The 22,402-nt window shown below is 46.1% G+C and overlaps 1 protein-coding gene across 1 annotated transcript; it reads right to left on the reverse strand.

Moving 5' to 3' along the window:
* Window positions 1-3,945: 3,945 nt before the first annotated feature.
* On the reverse strand, window positions 3,946-21,336 carry LOC8029275 (N-acetylated-alpha-linked acidic dipeptidase 2-like). Its single transcript, XM_042290247.1, has 7 exons — window positions 21,023-21,336; window positions 19,998-20,139; window positions 16,885-17,007; window positions 13,000-13,208; window positions 5,649-5,731; window positions 4,335-4,598; window positions 3,946-3,977 (listed from the first exon to the last, which is right to left on the reverse strand). The coding sequence occupies exons 1-7, from the start codon at window positions 21,334-21,336 to the stop codon at window positions 3,946-3,948; spliced, it is 1,167 nt and encodes a 388-aa protein (XP_042146181.1).
* Window positions 21,337-22,402: the final 1,066 nt, after the last annotated feature.

Here is a 22,402-nt window from a genome sequence, read left to right on the forward strand (position 1 = left end):
GTGATATGCAGACGAAGTTTTTGTTTTGTTTTGTTTCGTTCGTCTTTGTCAATAAGGCACGCGTACTCGACCCAATAAGCATACGAGGTTGCTTGAACAAGCTCACCAACTGGGTAACGTGCCGCAGTGCCCTGGAAAGCGAGGGTGACGCTTGGGGCTTGAACACGGGCCCTGGAGAAAACATCTCGAGCTCAAGGAACAGGCCTATGAGATTCCTACATTCTAAACATGAACCGTCACCCTAAGAATTTCCACCCTTAAAAGTAGTGGTAGGCCAAACTGCTGAGATTCGGCACAGCCGAATATTTTGCGAACTTTTATGAAAATTCCGTAGATCCCGCCAAAACGCAGGGTTGTCAGAATGACCTACTTATTTTTGTTTCATTTAGAAAAAACACATTTTTTAAGTAGGACGGACTAAGCAAACGTTGACCTAGTTATTGCCAAATAACGTGATATTTTAAAAGTAAAAGTTTAATGGTGACATTTTTTTTTCTGTTTATTTACAAATATTACAATTACTTTAGTCATGGTACGCGCAGGTACGCGCTGATTCTATGTACGCCTGGGTAACTGGTTTAGTTTATGTTTTGGAACTTTATGGATGCTATTCCGCAAGTATGGGCGTTTGGGGCGGTAATTCTGGCGAGTATCATGAAGACTTTCTTTTCCTGCGTGTCGCAATGAATCCGCCTGCTGAGCCTCCACCAGAAGTCACACAATTATTGTCCAAGCGTTTTGATGTTGCGCCAGGTTTGCACGTGGTGATAGCTTGTAAACTCTTGAAGAACGCGGCACTTAGAAGTTTCGGACGTGCGAGAATGAGTGCCTTTTTTTTTATTTGAGTCTTTTACAAGAGTGCCCTAACCCTTGAGCATATTCATTTGTCAACGTTGAAACCGTCTCATAGTATCACAAGAAAAGTGCGTTATTCTTAGGGATATCAACAGCTTATATTGCAATTAGAACGTAAAGATATGAGTTTAGTACACTTCACCAGTTCTACATGTGTTGATCATGTTTTCAACCGTATTGTTTAAGCCAGTATACTATTATTTCACTTAACAGCCCTGCCCGTTTGTCCCTTGCTCCAGTGCACAGCCTACTTTATATTTAGCTATTGGCAAAGAAACAGACAACGACCCCACCAGCGTACTTTGTTGCAAAATTGTGCTTTCACTACCGCCGCTTTGGGATGCGTAATAACTGTGCTGAAGCATCGTTGACCGTCGTCCTTGTCGTCCGTCTCTGGTTATCTACCATAACGTTTGTGCTGTAGCCGCTAGCCTATGTTGCCGGTATTGCAGTTAGTTGGCGCGCACAGAAGTCTACCGAACCTTTACCGAATCTTAACCGTACTTTCCTTCAAAAGTTTAGCAAGTGCCGAATTTTGCCCGATCCGAACTTTGGCTGATTCGGCCCATCACTAATTAAAGCGGGATGGCGGTCTTTCTTATAAAAAAGAACACACTCTGAATTTTTTTATTCTTATAAAATATGAATTTTTTCTCTTTGAATATCCGCCTGAAGCAAGCAAATAACTATGTGCCACATACAAAAAAAAAAAAAAGCAGCCTTTCCACTTAGGTGAAGGAGGAAGACCATAGGAGCTGTATTATAGTGGGACGACCTCAAGGGCGACGCCTAGGAAGACCTCTAGGACGACTTCTGGGATGACCTTGAGGACGACGCCTAGGACGACCTCAGGGACGGCGTCTAGGGTGACCTCAAGGACGACACCTAAAACGACGTCAGGTACGACTCGTCTATGACTACCTCGATGACAACGTCTACGACGACCTCAATGAACATTTTTAGGACGACCTCGAGGACGACGTTTAGGACGACTTTAAGAATGACTTCTAGGACAACTTCGAGGACCACCTTGAGGACGACCTCAAGGACGACCTCAAGGAAAACGCCTAGGACGACCACAACGACGACTTCTAGGTCTACATCGAAACGGCGCCTAGAAGACGTCGTCCTCTAAGCATCGTCTTCAAGGACTACTTTTAGGACGACGCCTACAGAAATTCAGCCTTTTTACTCTGGTGAAAACCAGGGTGGAAAGGCTGGAAGGGTTGCCGCCATCTATGAGCGACAGTGGCAACCAAACAACCGGCAAGCCGGTTGTCTTGTTGCCACTGTCGCTCATAGATGGCGGTAGCTGTCCAGAGTTTTGTATAAAGATTTATTTGTCCACGGACACGAAACTGGGGAAACTAGCCCTTAACAGCTCCGCTGTAAAAAGAAAAAGCACATGGTCCTTCCTAAGTACCCCTGATAAAATAAATCTTATAACCTATTTTTATAAGGCAAGATACACAAGAATAAAATAGGGCAAATGCGTATTTCCCTCCCCGCGAGAGCCTTGGGAATTGATCATCATTTCAACGTACATAAGAGTGACTAAGTTGGCACACCTCACCGACAAAAAACAACATGCTTTTGAAGTTGTACACACAAAGAAAGCCTATAGTAGCCTATAGTAGCGTGTATACCTATGTGGGTCCAATTTTCAAACCTTTTCAACAAGATAAACCACCACATAAAGCTTTGAAATGAAGGCGCCTCTTCCGTAACGCGCAATGAAGAGTAGTTTTTGGTGCTCATCTATCAAGAACAAAATATTAAAAAATCTTGCAGTTAAAAAGAAGAAAAAAAATTCATACAATTACTTGGCAAAGAAAATACATGTCTACGGTGACAACTTTTTCCGGTTGGAATAAGCACTCAAAGGACTACAGTCATGTGAACCAGCAAAACTAGTTTCCGACGCGCTTCCGAATACTACGTTTTTTTACAACTTCAAAATCATGACGTTCTTTCTCAGTGAGGTGTGGCAATTTAGACACTCTTATGCAATTTGGAATGGTAATCAATGCCCAAGGCTCCATTTAGCTCAGAATAAAGGAAGCTTACTGCTTCGTAAACATCGAGTGATTCACAGCACGTCATATATTAGATCCCGTTGTGCAAACGATCGTTTTGTACAAAGAGCATTGAGCATAAAATAACTAACTTAATTGGGAAAATATTTTTAGCTAGATATGAAACGGATTACAAATCTGATCATACGTCGAAGAAAAGCTTGCCAGTTCAAACAAAACTGGCAACCATTAATTATGAAATGTGTCGAAACAGAGCTGTGTTTTGTCGGGTGGCGTTCTCCAGCTTGAATATCTTTGATATGACCGTCCGATCGAAGCAGACTTTCACTATTGTAGAGCATCAAGAAGTCTAAGGCTGGGAGCCTGCAACCTATTGCTAAGTAAAATGCGTAGAAAAAAAAAGGTTATTTGAACCAGGTGAAGTTTATCCACTCTAAGGCATCGCCAGCGTTTGCGATAGCCATACCTTAGTGTGGATAAAGTTCTATTTTATCAGGTGATATATAGCTGAAAATAATACCGTCCAAGTAGTTCACAGTTTGAATAACATCACACAAGAGCTCCCTTTTATTCTTCTGCTGTTTGAACGTCCTTTTCCCACAGCCTAAAACATATGTTTGAGAAATTTTTACCTGTCAACTGAATTTATGAATTTATGGACACAATGGGGGGGGGGGGGGGGGGGCAGCACCCACTTAGCTTTTTTCACCTTGTATCTATGGATTTACTTTACGAAACAGCATCTGAATAGTCGGGGTGCTGAATATTATACGTCCCCTGCTGAAATACAACGCGGGTCTCATGCAGGGGCTTGTTTTCTGACTGACTGAAAAAGGGTTCTTGCCGAACACTGGCGTAAACGTATAAAATTCAGCACTGCGGCTTTCTAAGGTTGTGTTGGTTTTTGATACTCTCAATATTGTCATAAGAAAGGACTGCGATTGGAACGTTCACCAGGCGTTTCCTTGGCAGGAAATATAAGTGAGACAATGCACCATCACGAAATATTTTAAATGTGCTACATTGTCGACCTGTAATTCGTTCCGTAAAGTGCTTAACCCAAAACCCAATGTAGCTTTTCGCTATCTGAAATATGGAACAAGAAATGTGACTCGAATTGTTAATAGAAACCTGAAATCTAGATTCCAGACAAATGAATAATTTCTGAGAACCTCAAATCCAGAAAGAATCCAATAAGATTTTCAGTTTCATAATCCAGATAGCGAAACGTTATATTGGGTTTTTAGATAGGGTAGCAAACTGTGATTGTTTCAAATGTTTATTATCTGTGAGAATTCGAAAGGCTTTGGGCATGGCGATAGATTGACCTCGACAGGTTGACATGAACGTACGACTTGCACTTGTCTGAGACCCAGGTCACAACATTCGATTTCCCACCGCCAGCCTCCGTCCCGCGACCCATTCTGATGCTCCTCAACAAACCTGTGATGAGGTCGTTGGCTATGTAGATGATGGCACCTTGCTGCAGAAGCCTCATCTTATCTTCGACCCACTCGGTGGAGCCCAGAAGGCTGTCGGCATCCCCGTCCCACAGCGCGAACACCATGGTCCGCCGGGGCTTCCAGCCACGCTTATGCAGGTTGGCGAACGTCTTGCCCTGGACCACCAGCTGGCTGAGTGCCAAGAGCGGATTTGCGTCGCCCCGGCTTTGCCAGCTCATGTGGCTACCCATCAGTACGTAGCGGTCTGTCGGGGCAGGAAAACCCAGACCTCACCTAAGTGAAAGTCCTTTTAAGAGATTGCACACTTCATCGAACGTTTTCAATAGGCTGGTCCAAACAAATAAACTAAGGCAGTCGATGGTCTTAACTCAGCGATGGTTACCACTCTGAAGCTTCCAGGATGTGGGTTTTCAAGTTCTTCTGAGATACTTCGACTTCGTCCATTAAAAAGCCAAGTCTCTTGGCGATACGTTAACTGCAAGTATGTGGCTTCCAGAAGATTTATGTTTCAGTCATTGCTACCAGCCTGAAGACGTCAAGTTTCAGAGTAAAACGCCAGCTGCAACATTGAAGCTTCCAATAAGTTTCTTTGGACATTACGTCTGGTTCAAAGACTTGCAACTGCTCACTACCGTGTTTCTTGTGATCTCTTACAACGGGAGGACACACTGATGCCATCAAATTGGGTGCATGGAATACTTGCAGTTACTGTATATTTCCTCTTTCTTCGCGCACTATTCTCTTATTATTGACCTGAAAAAACTTCTGAAAATGTTTTAAACGACCGTTTCTCATGCATAGTACGTTCATTCGATCCCGAAAATAGTGCAAATCCTTCCCTCTAGTGAAATGTGGTTCCAGGAGAACATCATAGGTGGCACCGGCGTGCAGTGCGTTCTCTAGTCGCAAAAGACTACAAGGGCTTGGTCGTAAGCAACCGCAAGTTTGTGAACGGGCCTTTAGTCTATTAGCGAAACAGCAGCTGCAACCTTGAGATTTACAGGAAGCTTTTTTGCAAGTTATTCGTATGAGTGTAAACTACCTTTTTTTGGTGAAGCTGAGTTTTGTTGGCGCGGTTGCAACTTTAGGTATTCCAAGAGATTAATTTTTAAACCATACCTTGCAGCTTGCAGCTTGACGAGAACCCACGTCCCTGACACACTATAGCAGAAAACAGCCATAATGTGTGTGTGTGTGTATGTGTTTGTGTGTGTGTGTGTTTGTATTCTTTTCAAGTTCTTGTCGGGTTCAGTCACTAAGCGACAGGTTTTTCTTTTTCGGTTGGCTCAGTCACCTGGTTCGACGCCACCCATGATCATACCAATGGCGTTGTAGGCATACCCATCCACGAGCTTGTCGTGGGTCTTGACATGTAACCTGTAGATGTACGATGAAATAGATAGATGAATATTAAAGGCTATGTTCTTTATAACGGGTGGTAACTTGCGTCACACAGTCTAAAAACTAAACAAAGAAAATACGGTTCCTCCGTCGCCCTTCTGAGGCAATGTAGTTCTGTAACTGTCACCAGGCCGTGGGTGTGATCGCCAGAAAGACAATCAGGGTATCGGGCAAAATACCTAAAATCACTTCCCGCCTCCTCCCCCCGGGCCAGGGAGTCCCCAATTTTCAACTGGTCAAGCCTTGTCGGCGTCACCCCAACACCAGACCCACTGGCGGAAAGGGTTGAGACTTTGGCACGCGGGAGGGAGTCCCAATTGTTCTGCTCTGTCGCGTCTGTCTTACAGCTATGCTATACTTCGTTTGAATTTAAGTCCAGACGCAGCCGACGCCACGACAGGGTGGAACCAATCAGACAGCGTCAAAAGCGCACCATCGCCCACATCCTTCATAAGTGTTCCTCTTATCCGTTGTGACAATCGAGATCATGCTGATATGGCAACGCTGTCTCAGTGGCATTAGGGGCGGACGCCATTTTTACGGCTTGGAAAAATTATACTTTAACCCTTAATATCTCTGGCAGAATGTAGTGCACTTCAATTAAACGCACTTCGTTTTTAGTGCCAATTTTGTAGTTTGCGTGCGACTTCTTCCTGAAGAGCGTCCTCGGCTTTAAGTGAGTTTGACGAACTCGTTTTACTCGATCGAGTGTGTGGCCTCGATAGAAGCCTTTCAACATAACACAAGAACCAAAAACATGTAGTAAAATTTATTCTATACCGAATGAGAAATTCGTGGAAGGACAGCAAGGAGTGATATTGCAAAAAAAAAGTGAAGTGAACTTAACCTTACAATCTGTACCAAGATTAGCGCCGCGGTGAATCGATAAAAGACGACGAAAAAGTCAGTCATTCGGATGATTTCTTGGTTAGAATTGCTTCTGCATGTAATTGTACAAGACAACAGGATAATCATGATTCTAATATGGCAGTGTCAGGGCCTCCTGGAAGACTTCTGTGGGACGAAACGGAACGCCAAGGCAGGATCTTCTTCTTTATTTTGGCTTGCGAGTTGCGATGATCAATCAGAATCATCGAATTGGCGTAAAAACCGTTCAATAATGTAACTTTGTTTTGTAGCGTGTCTTTGTTAAATAGACAAAACATTGCCGAGATATTTATGCCTTTCTTTAACATTTTACGCGCCTACTAATAGTACTTTGCCCATCGTTACTGCCATCATTTCCGAGTGCCACTATTTCTTCCCATGTGGCACTGAAACCCTTGGAGTGACATTCGGTAAGCTACAGTGCAGTCGGCTAAAGTGCACTAAATTAGCGCGTCTGACATAGGTATAAATTTATTTATTATTGCTTTAATCGGTTACCAGTTTTAACAACCCATTGGGCTCTCGTAAAGGGGACAAAGAGAACGTTAAAGGGGCACTGACACATCAAAATCATATTTTTTTTTATTATCCGAAACGATTGAAAACGATGCCGGGACATTACCCACAAAATTTGAGATTTGGGAATTCAGTATTCGTGAAGTAAAAAAACAATTTCCAAATGCCGAATTCGAAGTTCCCGCGCGATCGGCGCCGGTGCCTTGACGTCAGAAATTGAGGAGACCTGAGAGTCGACTTCCTTTCACCACTCCCTGCTGTTGCCATGGCGACCCAAAGCGAGGAGGAAAGGAGTGAGCGGCGGCGCGGACCGGTTTTGAGCGGTGTCGCCTGTTTTCCGTTGGAGGATACAAATCCAGGAGACGACACCACAACGAACTCCCGATTTTTGGTATTTCAAAAAGAAGGGCCGTAGTGCGTTCGCAATTGCGTTAAAAAACATGTTTTAGGATTGCCGTAATTAAATGTTCTAGAGATGTCGCCTACAAAGCTTCTAAATTTCCTGATTTTTGACGTCACCGATCAAAAGAAGCGAGGAGGCGAGAGGCGGGAAAATCAAACGCCGAAAATAAAAAGGCGCGCGCGCGAGCGGGAAAATTTTTTTTCGCGATGCGGTTTTTTTTTGCGTGTCTATGACTGCAACTTGCATCGTTTTAGACAATAAAAATAAATACGACCTTTGGGGTGTCAGTGCCCCTTTAAAATGAGCTTTTGTATATAGCAAGCGTTTATTCATTCTACGAGAGTTCTGCGATAAACCACGTTAGCATTTTATTTGAATCTCATCCAGAGAAACAATAAAGTAAAAAAAAAACTTTAATCATATTAAAATTAAAACTTTTTTATTTTGTTTATTGTTGGCGGTATGTCTTCAATTCTCACATCAAGTTGTACATTCCACCATTGACGAGTCATCCAACAGCAAAATATTGTAAAAAAGAAACAAAAAAAAAAAAGAAGAGGCACGAATTTTTCATTGGAATAAAAAAAATTAAATTTTTATATATTTTTAGATTGTTTGCTTGGAGGCCAACACACGCGATTAAAGAATGAATTCAAATGTAGCGATTCATTTGGTAAATATTTAATTGCTACGCGGCCCAACTTTTTTATATTTTAGACTGAATGCCCATTGAAGGAAGATACGATTCGCATTTTTCCTTGGTTAAACTGCTCGAACAAAGAACAATCATTGGTGTTCCGAGTAAATCTCGGGGCAGCCTATTGACTCAGAGACGCCTGAAAGCGGTACCGTGAAAATAAACAGATGGCCGCGTGATAAGCCGGACAAAGTATAAGGCAATGAGGCACACTCTCTCACAGCGGATGGGTAGACGATTTCGAATGAGTTTTGAAGAGGCACTCACTTCACGTCGTCCGAGCCAGCCAAATGGCAGGGAATGTCGAGCTTGGGATCCCAATCGTCCGGACAAGCGTGCTCTGTCAGCGCCCTGGGACACGCAGAAACAAAGAAAGGAAAACTGGTATTACTTTCCTAAGCTCTTCGACGGTGAGGCTGGAAACGGAAAGGATGAGGGCAACAAGATACCTGTATGGACACATAAGATACCTGCACGCACACACGCACATACACACACACACGCACACGCGCTCAAGTACAAACATGCACGGGCACGTAAAGGCACACACGCACGCGCACATGTGCGTGCATGCACACGCGCACATGCACGCACATGTGCACGCACGCACGCACTCGCGCATGCACACAAACAGGCATACGTACTCACACGCGCGCACACACAGATATCCCATACGTCTTAATATCACTTCTCAGGCAATGAGATTGTGGGATTAACCGTAAGAATCGTCAGAAAACGAGTCACGAAGTAGATACGTGAACCAAACTCATGCCCTGCGTTCCTTAAACTTTTCGTTTCTTTGGGCACAGACTCAGTGTATCTTTTATTCAGAAAATAAGACTGAGTTTGTGAATAAAGAAACGTGTCTGCTGAACGCACTTGAGGATTACGGTGGCGTCGTCGTAGCCGATTGGCTGGCAGGGGATCACGGGAATGTTGGCGTCACGAAGAGGAATCCTGTGAATGCCGTCTGCAAGATGGAAAGAGGCGAATGTGATATTTGACCGAACAAAGATAGGGAAGGAAACACTGACGGCCCTATATCCGTTTATTAGTTACTATCAAGACGGGCCGTCACCATAGATCATATAGCTCTAATTTCTTTGGGAGAAAAAAAAAAGTTGCCCTATCCAATGCGTGAGGATCTGCGGCACACTGTGTTCTGGATACTCAGCAAAGTGCTTAGTCCGCGTGAAAAACCGCTTCACATTCTAAAGGGCGATTCACACACTTGCGTTGACTCCGACCGACTGCGAGGGTTCCTATGGCAACAACTGCGTCGGCTCCAACAAAACGGGGTAAAAACCGGTTTTGTTGGAGCTGACGATCTTTAAAGGGGCACTGACACATCAAAATCATATATTTTTTTTTTTATTATCCGAAACGATTGAAAACGATGCCGGGACATTACCCTCAAAATTTGAAATTTGGGAATTCAGTATTTGTGAAGTAAAAAAACAATTTCCAAATGCCGAAATCGAAGTTCCCGCGCGATCGGCGCCGGTGCCTTGACGTCAAAAATTGCGGAGACCAGGGAGTCGACTTCCTTTCACCACTCCCTGCTGTTGCCATGGCGACCCAAAGCGAGGAGGAAAGGAGCGAGCGCCCGGCGTTGCGGCGGACCGGTTTTGAGCGGTGTCGCCTGTTTTCCGTTGGAGGATACAAATCCAGGAGACGGCACCACAACGAACTCCCGATTTTTGGTATTTCAAAAAGAAGGGCCGTAGTGCGTTCGCAATTGCCTTAAAAAACATGTTTTAGGATTGCCGTAATTAAATGTTATAGAGATGTCGCCTACAAAGCTTCTAAATTTCATGATTCTTGACGTCACCGATCAAAAGAAGCGAGGAGGCGAGAGGCGGCAAAATCAAACGCCAAAAATAAAAAGGCGCGCGCGCGCGCGGGAAAATTTTTTTTCGCGATGCGGTTTTTTTTGCGTGTCTATGACTGCAACTTGCATCGTTTTAGACAATAAAAATAAATACGACCTTTGGGGTGTCAGTGCCCCTTTAAGGTCTCTGCGCACAGTTGCGTTTGAGAGCGTTTGACTAAACACTACCAGGAGTTGGTCTGACTGCGTTGCGCCGAGAAATGAAAGCGAGTCATCGGCACATCTGCGCTTCGTATGAAGCGTGGAATCCAATTCAAGGAATAGCTTGGCACGCGTCATAAGAAACAGGGATGCCCCGGTTTCTCCCAGCCGCAACGCTGTCAAACGCACTGAAACGCCCTCAAACGCTTCCGTGTGTATAGGTCTTAACAAAAAGCGTTGCTTTTTTTTTTCTTAGATGAGATGTTGCAATATGCCTGGTATGGCGATTTTAATTTCTTGCATATAATAGATCGCTCAGAATAGTTGTGATGGCCGAATTCACTGCCCACGTTTCTGCTTACGAAAATGACGAACGAAAAGGACACTTTGGTAGAGTGACAGCGCTTCCTCTATTCGCATGAAAGTGCTAGCATTTCCCCTTAATGCGCTAGGAACACCACTATTCGCTGCCTGCCTTTTAGTGTGTTCATTGCCAAGGAAGCGGTATCGTGACTAGTCGATAGTATAGTCTCAGTGGCAAAAACATGTCCATCCCCTTTGTCACTAAGACCCAAATAGCCACATGGCTACGACACTGATCGCCCACCTCATCGGTTGAACTGATTAAAGGTTGAATAATACTGATTAGTCTTAAAGTGCACAGATGGTACACTACTTTACATTACAATATTTTTTTAGTATGTTGTACGCTTCAACAGCTTGGCGCCCCAACTTTTCGAGAAGCAAAAAAGAAAAAGAAAAAAGTAGTTTACGTCGACGCGCTTGTCGGGTCGATCACCGTCATTTCAAAATCTGGTCTGAGGCACCACTTTCCCGGATTCATTGACCAGTGTTGGCCCTTTTTGGGGTCCCTGTGCCTTCGGCGCGAACGCTGAAGGCTGGTTTACACACCTGCGACCTCTTACAACCGGGTTGGCTAAAACCGGTTATTAGCCTCCCCGAACATAAGCACACGCAAGTGTCTGAACTAGCCTTTAGAGGCACAATAAGGGAAATTTAGGATTTTTTTTTGGCGATTGAACTGGGTTCTAGGCACGTCTCAGGACACGTTGCCCAAATTTCAGCCGAAACCGGCGCTTGTGTGCCGCGCAAATGAATTAAACAGTCACGGCAATAGTCGTACCGGGATCGACTGGGGCGACGCCCCGGGAGTTGCGGGAGAAGCCAGGAGAAGCGGAGTTCACGTGACCGTTGCGGGGTTAAGAAGCGCGACGTCACAAGAGACGCGTCAGCGATTGGTCGAAACGAGTGATGTACCCTCGGTCACGTTTTGGTTCGCGATTTTTAGGAAAACTGCTTTAATTTCCGCTTGAATAACCATGAAAGGTATAAATCGGACCGAAAATAATGACTAAACCGTAAATAAAACAGCATAATTGTTTTTCTCTTTGCTACGCTGGAGGCGAAACGGGCAACAAGCTGGGCAAACGAAAAAAAAAAAAAAAAAAAAAAGAACACGCGTGAGGCTTTTGCTTTTGGTTTCAGATGTCGGTGTCGTGTTTACTTTGGGAACACGGTAGTCGAAGGAATCTGCGAAATGGTTGTCATGCCAAATTTCTGCGCTGTAGATGGCTGTTCTAAGGGTAGACTGAAGATAAGTATTCGTTCGGGCGACGCTAGTTTTCACGTGTGGGTTGCTATTCATGGTCTTTGACGACGAAAAGAGAGGACGTTCGACTTTGGTGAAAACCAAAAATGGCGCTGTTTATGTTCTCCTTCTTGGGGAGCGTCCCCCGCGGAGGAACCGGTTCCCGGAACGGCTTGGTGGCTGCCGCCTTCCCCTCGGCATCTCCCCCGCGTCCCTGTCCTTCGGCAACGCGCCGCTCTCGTCTCGCCCGCGCGAGTGCTGCTCACTGCTTCGGAGCCTGCGGGCCGCTCGTCGCCGGCTAGACGGTCTCCGTCGGGTGATGGCGGAGGCCGCCACACACGTACTCCCTTTCCGTTGGTGTTAGGTCACTGAACGGAAGCTCAAACTCGCTCGCGAGAGTGGCATTGTCGTCCATGTTGTCCATGTTGGCAGATACGACGAAACAACCGCGCCACCGCGCTGCTATAATCCAACGCGGTAACCAGACCCTCGATATCCCAAATACTACCGATACCGACCATTCACATTTGACGTCACTCCCTACGTCACCTCCATTTACGGAGGCCCAGAAATGAGAATGGAGATAGTTCAGTTTCGGTTTCTTCAGTTCTTTCGTAGGCACAGAAATACGCTTCACAAATGTCTACAAAAAATTACGCAGCGTGCTGGGTTCCCAAGAAGCCCAAAAACACCATTTAAAAAAATAAATAAAATCGCCTTCATTGTCCCTTTAAACGCGGTCCAAACCAAACCGGATCGAGTGTAGCAGGTCCCGTTAACAGCGACGTTCTTGTGAGTCGTGTGACGAAATCGGTGATGTTTTGTGGCTTCCGCTAGCCGAATTCGGCGTTGAATATTTTTCCGCTTTCGGGGACCCACTACGGCAAGTCACTCCACAAGTGCCCGAAAGCTGCGATCTCCTTTTGTGTCGCGTCGCGGGCGAGGGAGAAAGACAAAAAAAAAAAAATAGTGATCACCTGCCCCAAACAGTCTGCAAATAGTCCAAACAGAACAAACAGCACAATTTACTCCCGCAGCAGGCGCAAAGACTTCGGTTTCCGTGACCCGCTAACCGCAGACCGGGTTGGTTTGGACCGGCCTTCGGGAGAAGAATGCCAACTCGCCGACTCCAGGGTATCCCGGGGTGAGCGGGTCCCCCCTGTAGTAGCTGACGGTGCCCCGCTGGATGGCGCTCCCGCTGACGTACACGGAGTCCGGGAACGCCTTGTACAGGTCCTGGGGTCCGTTCTCCACACGGTCCAGAAACAAGACCACGCCCGCTGCGCCCGCCCGCTCGGCATTCTTCACCTACGCAGTTAAGCCTTCTTACGTCTACGGAAGGGGTCTATAGAACAAGACAGTGATAATAGAGAGCCCAGGTTCTCACGAGAGCTTGTGAAACTGCGTATGTGCAAACGAGTGACATCGGTTCATCGATCCTTACGCGAGCTTCGATCGTGCCGTCATTGCTCCCACAACGCGTTGTCGAGCGGCGAGTTTTTCTGATACGCGAATGTTGTTAAGTGGCGCTAAAAGTTCTTTGTGCACCACTCTTTGACACGACGCTGCCAAAAATTAGTTCTTAAAAAAATGAAAGACGTTTACAAATCTTTGTATTGTGAAATTAGAGCGCAGCTCTGGAGGAGGAGAGGAGGTAAGGGTACGGAGGGGAGGGTATGCCTCGCCTCCTCCTCTGTACTCTCTCCTCTTCCTCTTCCATCCCCTCCTCTGTGCACCTCCTCCAAGTCAGTTTCCCGCTAAATTTAGCGGGTAAAATGACGTCAGATGACTTGGTGGCACGTCACCTATGAACAAATTTACTTTCTCCGCGAGATTTAGCGGGAAAGTTGACATTACGTGACCTCAACACCATTTCAATTCCCCGCTAAGCTTAGCAAGGGATTGAATTGGTATTGAGGTCACGTAACGTCACTATTTGTGCTAAATTTAGTGCGGTTACGCCGACGCCGACGCGCAAAACCCGGGAACGGGCGCCAAAGTGCTGCGCTCTGAAACGTTCAGCGCTGCTATTCTGGGTGGATGCGCGCAGGCACACGGTACGGCACGCCCCACCGAGGCTTTTCTTTCTAATTACCCATCTCGGGAACGTTGTAGACGAAGCCAACATCAGTCCAAATGAACAAAAAACAAAAAAAAACCCAGGATCACGGCGGTTTAACCGGTGACGGCACACGCCATAAAAGACAACGAGCGGCATGATGATGCACTTTCGGGGTTGCCCGATTAGCTCCATCGGATCGCGGCTTTGGCACGCGGTCGGATTCAACGCAGCGCGAAACGAAATATGGAAGTTTGCAAGTACACGGCTATGCCTCTGGGCGCCGCCATCTTGTACTACAGGTGTGGGTAGATCGTCTGCTAGTGAAGCATTGCGTAGGCCGTGGGTATACGCCTCGGCGCTGCTCGACTATCGGACGATCTATCCACACCAGCAGGAGCAAGATGGCGGCGCCCATGCAGAGAACGTATACTTGCGAACGTCCATAGCTATCTCCTACGAACGCTTAATTTCAGGCACTAAACGAACACCAGGTATGGTCACGCTGAGAGCTTATTTAAGAAACGCAAGGCGTTGCGGGTATCTTAATATAGCTTTGCACTCAGCCAACGAGATTGTGGCATTCGCTGAAAACAAGGCCACGCCCATCGTTTCTTTAGTTGTCTGTGACTATAGAGACGAAATATAGTTCTCGGCGCTCCAGGCTGACGTCGTCACAACACAGCGACACGAATGGCATCGCGACCAGCGCCAGTGGCGTACCAAGTTGTTTTTGAGTGTGTGTGTGTGTGCGTGCGGGGGGGGCGGGGGGGGGGGGGGGGGCAAACCAGACAGTTTACAAGCGCGTTTGTTCATGTCAGTAAGACGGCACGTTTTAATTGCGTCATTAAACCGCGATAATATTCGTTCAAAGGGTTATTATAATCTACGCTAGAGGTTCAACTGGCGTCTATGCGACTTGCGGGAGGCAAATTGAAGCAGACAGCAACCAGTCTACCTTTGCGGTGCTCCTGCGCATTCCTATGGAAAAACGCGCGTGCATTTTGTCTCTTCGACTGAAAAGTAACACATATCACTTTTGTTATTTTCGTCATACTGAATAGTATGTACCTTTATTGACATTGTAAAAGTGTAATTGCTCTAGTTACAAGATTTTTATTTACCACTGAACGATGTTAAACTTCGCTATATTTCAGGTCCAAACCTCCGTTCCGTGGCAGGTTAAGTAAAAACGAGTAACGATTCTAGGCACAATAACACTCGAAAGGAATGTAGAGTGTGTTCAAGGTTCGCCAGCATTCCGGGGACGCTTATATGTTGCTAATATGCCCGCCCTGTCACTATATGAAAATGACTCTGTCGTGCATCTTTACGAGCGGTTAAAAAAAAAAACAGTTGATACGTAAAGAATAAAGTACGTGGGTTATTAAAGGTGGATCTTTTTATTAATTCCTATGTCGGTCAACTTCTATGGAGCACATGTTCTCTGGATTCTTTTTATCAACGATTTCGAGCGTGCGGGTGATGTTCTGAACGATGTATCTTCGCACATAATCATGAGCAGAAAGAATAAAGCAGTACTTATTTATTGTAAATTTAACTATGCTACGTCTGCATGCACAAGGAGCTGCTGACACCGTGTTCGCGCTAACAGTGTCCGACAGTGCACATGAATACAAGTATACGAAGCGGTTATGGCACCGTTTTTCATGCCACGAATTTAAAATAAAAACGCCATAAATGACCAAACATTTCGCCTGCGTGACTCACAAACGTTCCCATCTACCTAGTATACATGCGAATTGTTCGTGATATTGCCGCGCGCAAGGCTGAGAAAGCAACGCTCGGTCACGGTCCTCCAGAAAGTTCCCGTTTATTCATGTACCGCACGTAACTTCTATCATTTATCCCTGCTTTTGTTTTCTAGAAAGTGCGTGTTCATTCTCGCCCCGATCACGCGACGCTCGAACCGCTTTCGCCGAATCTTCGAGATAGCGACGCACTCTAGATAAGAGGCCGCCCGCGACCTTGTCGAGTCAGTTTTCGCCCCAACGTTCGACTGTGCTGCTACGCCGACTTCGACGCCCGCGACGCTCTGTTATTATCTTTATACTATTTTATTTTTGGCACAAGTTCGCCACATTAAACGTTTATTTCTTCCTGTTTATTTCCTTTTATTTCGGTCACCACCCGTGACAATATTTGCTCCTATAATCCAGCGCAGGGAGAAAATGCACTTGCTTTTCCCCATCGATATAAATTACCGGAAGTTAATTTTCGACTGGTTGGCGTCTGCTTCAATTTTCCGCAGCACACTAGCGTCAGTCGAACCTACAGCGTGCATTATAACATTTCTATGATTTCATTATGCTATCGCCCTGCTGGTTTCGACACGAATAGGCATTTCTGACCGGCGTACGGTCGTGTAATCACTATTGCGCAAGTAGTGGTATTTGGTGACGTGAAAGATCTTACTTAGATCATAATATAGGAAATTAAGAGAGAAAGAGAGGAGAAGATGAGAGAGCGCGGGGACCTCAGAATACCGAGCTCTGGTTGAAATGATTCGTGGGTTGACGCGAAAGCTACCTGAGTTTGCCTCTGCCCGCTGATCGAATTTCTTCGAACGCCGAAAACCGGCGACCGGCGCTTGGTGTTTGCTTACGAGCAGTGAGTATAGAGACAAAGCAAGCTAGGGTTTTGCGTCTACCCAAAAGTCATTTAGACCAGAGCTTTCACGTTCTGACATCCTCGCCTGTTCTCGTGCCCTCGTCCCCTTCAGTTTCGTACTTGTGTGGGATACAAGCGGGTGCCTTCCGAGAGTGTAGTATGACAGCGCCGGACTGCTTGTAGGTTTTGCACCGAAGACTTCCCAATCTTCTTCTGACTAATTCCTTCTGAACGGCAGGCAACAATTATTGCCAAACAATGAAAAAAAAAAAAAACTAACGAGGAGTGACTTACCTTGAAACCCTTGGTTATCTGTCCCGTTCGAGCGATTACTACTTTGCCCCTGACCGATATTTGACGTTCCTCCAGTTGCTCAAAGTCATAAGTCCTGGCGTAGTTCACGTAGACAACGGGTGCCTGCATAAATAACGAAAATAACGCAGAATATATTAATATATTGAATGAAGTAGCTGTACTACGGTGACGCTCATTTTCAGCTCTGCTATTTTCTTTTATTTTTCTCTTAATGTTCGCGACTTGAAGCGGTTGACTTTTCTACACTTTCCTAATTTAGTAAGTCTTTTTTTTTATATAGCGTATATGAAGTTTTTTGGGGCTTTACGTTTAAAGGCGTACATTTACTGGAAACATCCTTTAAGCTTTGACTCTGGCAATCATGACTACATCGAGACTCTGCCCCGCGGCCTTTAGGTGACATTTCGACTGCTTTGAGAATCGTAGTAAGTAATTTATTTTTTTTCTTTAAATTTTCAATAATAATGCACGTTTACGCATTCTTGAAATGAACGTGTGCTACATTATATCACTTATACAAAATTCTTTATGGTTGTTTTCTTAGGTTTAACGGTGGAAGATTGTTTTGGAAATTCTTTAAGATTTACTGTGGAAACCATGACTACTTTTAGGTTAGTCACAGCATTTACACACTCGTAGTTTTGTAAATAGTCTGTTTATCGCTTTTGAAATTAAATGTTTTTGCAGAGAGGGTACCTTTCTTATATCATAATTTGAACAGTCAGACGAGGATAAATAAAATAACGGACGAGACGTGTTGTCTCGTTTAATTTCTCCTCGTCTCAGGGTTTAGATTAAGATCTTTTCTAACCAGCTCGTCTGCGTACTTTCGCTCCTTTACAATTTCTGCCGGCTCTCAGCGTATTATTTATGGCATATGTGCGAGCCATGTGACTGAGGAGTAAAAAATGCAAAAATGCTTTCCACAATTTTTTCTTTTTTTTTTTTTTTTTTTTTTTTACGGTATACTACAGAGATTACAATTGAGATTTTCCTTCAAGAAGGAGAACATTTGATTGACTAACGTGGAAGTTTGGGCTAGTTGGTATTTCATGATTAAAAATTAAAACAGCGCAAGGACATGGACAAGAACAAGAAGGTAGACGAACAAGGCGCGTTTTTAAACGTTTGATTGTTTCACTATTTTGTACAACATCAATAATATTTAAACATTACTAACCGTTCCAAAAACATCTTGGTAAAATAAAATGTGGATATTTAAGAGCATATACTAATCACTTTTTTTTAGGAGCTGTTCTTTTTTTCCATGTGACGTCTTTGCGGCGCCGAATAAGTTATGGTCCAGGATTTCGGAAGCAGATGACAGCGCATACATTGTTCATGAGAGATGCAAAACGGAGATCGCGTCATGCCCCGACATCAGATCTCCGTAGGCAAACGCCCCTATCTTACGAGACTTGTTGTGGGACTAGCTGGTGCACGATGTTCAGGAGGCTTGTGGGCCGAAACAAAGAAGAACACGAGGGAGGGGACAATGATAAGTACCTGTCCGTGTCTCCTTCTACGTGTCCGTCTCTTACAAGTATCCTGAGCGCTTCTTGACGAGCGCTTTCGTGTGCATTCATGTAGAGAGGAGGCTCACGGTCACGTCGGCCGTCGGGGAAAAGGACAAGAAGCTGGGAAGAGGCGCCCTGTTCACGCCGGTCACGGGCACCTCAGTGTTTGCAGCGGACACCTTCAACTCGCCGTTCACGAACAGCTCCACCTGCGCCACGGAAAGGGACAACGCCCCCGTTCCTCGGATGATGATGATGATGGTCTGGAGGATCACAGCTTGACGACGGCAACGAAGGAGGAAGTTTTGCCACATTGAAGCATATCAGTTCTACTGGGACAAGAACGTATAGACTTCCATATTGAAACTTTTTCGGTCTGCAATGTTGCTCGTGGCGAGTGATTCGCTCGCCTTCCAAGGCAAGAACACCTGTGCGCTTGGTTGTGAATTTATGGACACTGAAATTATGCAAGGCTGCTCGCTGCTGTGTTTGTTTATTCTAACGTGGCATATTCTTAACGCGAACTGACATCAATCTATATCCATAACGTTTCCGCAACGTGCTTTTGACACCATTAACATTGCAGTTCCAACTTTCTGGGACATTCAGTGGAATAAAAAGATTTCAAGAAAAATATCAAAATTCCAATTGATTTGCGTTCATGATGCCCAGTAATCACAGCCCTCGGGAACATTACAGTCTTTTGTCATGAAAACCAGAAATTAATAATTTTGTGAATCGGGCCCATGGGATTCATTACAAAAATATTTGTAAAGCCGTGAAATAAAAATGAAAGCCGTTTACGACTCCCTGTAACGGCGAATTAGAGCGCAGCTCTTGAGGAGGAGGAGGGAGGGGTACTGAGGGTCACGTGACCTCGGGGGGGGGGGGGGGGGGGGTCACCTGAGCCCCCAGAGAAATTTTTCCGCTAGATTTAGCGGGGAAACTTTTCCGCCAGATTCAGCTTGAAAAATTTCCGCTAGATTTAGCGGGAAATCTTTCCGCTAAGGTGAGCGGGGAAATTTTTCCGCTAGATTTAGCAGAGAAATTTTTCCGCTAAATTTAGCGGGGAAATTTTTCCACTAAATTTAGCAGGGAAATTTTTCCGCTAAATTTAGCGGGAAAATTTACCAATAATGCACCGCGCCGTTACGCCAACGGCGACGGCGACAGCGACGGCGACGCCGCTCAAGCCGGAAACGGGCGCCTAAGAGCTGCGCTCTAAAAACTATACCCGTTCAAAAGTTCAGTTACTGCTTAATTATACTTTATGACGGTCATGAAGATATCCCCGCTGCACGTTGCGATATTTGTTGTTGTTTAGTCGAAATTCTTATTTCGGTGCACATGCCGAGGCGTTGATGTCCAAGAAAGTTGGGGATAGTGCCAGACGATAAGCGGCTACTCGTTCTTTCTTATCGACCGCAAATAACACGCTCACATAAAATCCTCGTTGCATTCCACCTGGTTGAGACTGTTCCCCTCGCGCTCGAATCTTTCGGTATTTATTTTGTCTAGAACTGCCGATTGACGGAGGACGCGGAGGGCGGAATTTTCACTGAGCGCTCTCCTCACCTTGTTTGGTTGCGTTTCGTCCGGAATGCTCATGAGAGCCTGGTATTTGACTATCTTGGTCTCTTCCATGCCGTGGCTTTTCCAGTATTTCAGCACGCCCTCTGCCAGCGGGTATCCCCCGCTCGGCGTCTTGATCAGAATTCTGCGGGAGGTCACCCGCGTCAACATCGATCGCTCTTACTGCCCGTAAATTGACTCGGAGCACCATCCACCGGTATTTCTATAGCCAGTTCAACCAACGAGAGAGGAACGACAGGAAACTCACTCGGTGGCTAAAAGGATAAGTCTTTTTCGTCTTGCTGTGTGATCACAATTACTCAGTATTCTTAATTTCCGGCTCGTTCTTAAGTGATCCTAACGGTAAACGCAACCATTTTAGCAACGCCTAACCACTCAAACCGCCGCTTGATTATATCGACAATCCCTGTAGTACCTAGAATAGGTTGTACAGCCACCGACAGCTTAAGAAATGCAAGGGGTGACTTAATTCTTCTGTTCACGCTTCTTGCTTTGTGATTCGTTCCTCAGCGTTCTTGTAAGCTAATTCGACAATCATCATGGGCCACAGGGAAATAATTAGATGCTTGCGCCACCGCCCTGCGTTTCTTATGCAGTCAGTGACTGTACAGATTTAGACTCAAAAGCCTTGCCTGTCGGAGCTCGAACACTCCAGAAACCCAGTGAGTCTAAACTTTCCCCTAAAGCACCTCGGAGAGCCGATCGCGCTGCAATTTACGCAGGGAGATCGGCGAATGACGACGCTGGAAATACCTATAGACCTAAAAAGACAGTTTGGAATGTGACACTGATCGTGACGTAAACACGAAAACGCGGGCAGAAAATGGTCAATGCACCGACTCGTGTCCCCAACGTCGCATGAAGGCAACTTGAAGGCAGCGACGCCGACAAGGAGACGGCGGCATGCGCAGATACGCTTTGCGATAATCCGGCCCTGCGCCCGTGCAGTGCTCACAGCCGGCCAGCGCCCTCGCTCGCAAGCTGAAACCGCTTTCGTTCCCACTCACTCGAGGGTCGTGTTGATATCCTTGGCGGTGATCCGCTTCAAGAGCGCCTGGGTCACGGGGTCCTTGGAGTGGTAGGTCTCGCGAGTCAGTTTCTTGTTCATTTCAAGCATGGAGAAGTTGTCGCTGCTGAGCGCGGGCCTCCTGTACAAGATGATGAGCAGGTACAGCATGACGCAGGTGGCCACGAGGGCCAGCATCATCCAGCAGAAGACCCAGGCCATGAGGAGACGCTCGGCGGGCGTGCGCATGTACCGCTTGCGCTGCTCGGCCACCAGGGCGGAGCTGTAGTACGCCTTCATCGATTGCGTACTCATCTCCTCCGAGAATCCTGTGCAGCCCAGGAGCCGAAGACCGCCGCTCGGCCGGACGTCCTCGGATTCAAATCAGCGGAACCTGCGTGCGTCGTCAAACCTCAACCGCGAGACCATGCAATAACACCTAGAAAAGAAGAGGCCTGCGCATTTGCACCCGAAACGGCATCACTGGTGGATACACGCAGCGCCGCCTATGTTGCATCAACATCGTCGACAGCGGATCTTAGCAGCGGAGCGCTAGTTTGCTCGTGGCATCGCCAAGGCGGACGCGTCTGCCGCTTTGCGAGGGCTCTCGATGAGCTGCAGCCTGTTTTCAGCGCGGATAGGGGATCCTCTAGTATAATGACGTCAAGCGCAGGCCTCCTTCTTCTAGGACAGACGATTTGCCGGTGGACGCTTGAGGACAACCAAGGCTCCGACAACGTAAACGTTTATGCAGCCTCTAGAGATCATTCCAATAATCGACTTCCGCTCGCCGCCGTGTTTGTCTCCTGGGCTGTTATCGCGTTCTTACCATGCGCACTAGCTCTGTTCTGGTGAATATTGAACGCCGCGCGCGGGTGCACAGCCGAGTGACTCGGCATTTATTGCCAGATTGGTAAGGGCTGGAAAAGTGTATACTTCGTCAGTGTACAGTATTCCTGGAGTGCATCTTCGACTGGCACGCTTTCACCGCTTCTTTAGTTTTTTCCTTATTGGTTTGCGCCTGGCGGCGTAAAGACATTGTAATGTGTTCCTGCGATTCACAGCGATCTTGTTGATCTTATAGCAGCGGAGATAAGAACGTCAGACGCCTGATTCTGGGCTGGGGTTTAATGTGCAGCAAACGGCCAGTCAACCTCAACTCTGTCAGCTAAGGCCAGGAACTCCGCGACCAAAGTGACACTGACGAAGAAGACTCTTCGTCGTCTTCGTTTGTGCTTCATAAACTAAACCACTAGGATCGCTGTAAGTTGTATGCCATTATCCGTTGGCTCCTGTAGTTATTTTTTTTTAGACAGTTCGATGCTATATAGGACGCAAAGCATATTGGTTTAATACAGTTTTTAGACATTGTAATGCCGGG

This window comes from Ixodes scapularis, unplaced genomic scaffold, assembly GCF_016920785.2.
Source record: "Ixodes scapularis isolate PalLabHiFi unplaced genomic scaffold, ASM1692078v2 PGA_scaffold1__304_contigs__length_218370807, whole genome shotgun sequence".
Taxonomy (NCBI): domain Eukaryota; kingdom Metazoa; phylum Arthropoda; class Arachnida; order Ixodida; family Ixodidae; genus Ixodes; species Ixodes scapularis.

Bases quoted from the DNA above. Each gene is read 5' to 3' on its own strand.
- LOC8029275 (XM_042290247.1), bottom strand. From the start codon at position 21,336: ATGAGTACGCAATCGATGAAGGCGTACTACAGCTCCGCCCTGGTGGCC. The intron at 17,008-19,997 runs GTGAGGAGAGCG...TTATTTATGCAG, and splicing joins ACGAAACGCAACCAAACAAG to GCACCCGTTGTCTACGTGAA. The intron at 13,209-16,884 runs GTAAGTCACTCC...TTAACTGCGTAG, and splicing joins AGATAACCAAGGGTTTCAAG to GTGAAGAATGCCGAGCGGGC.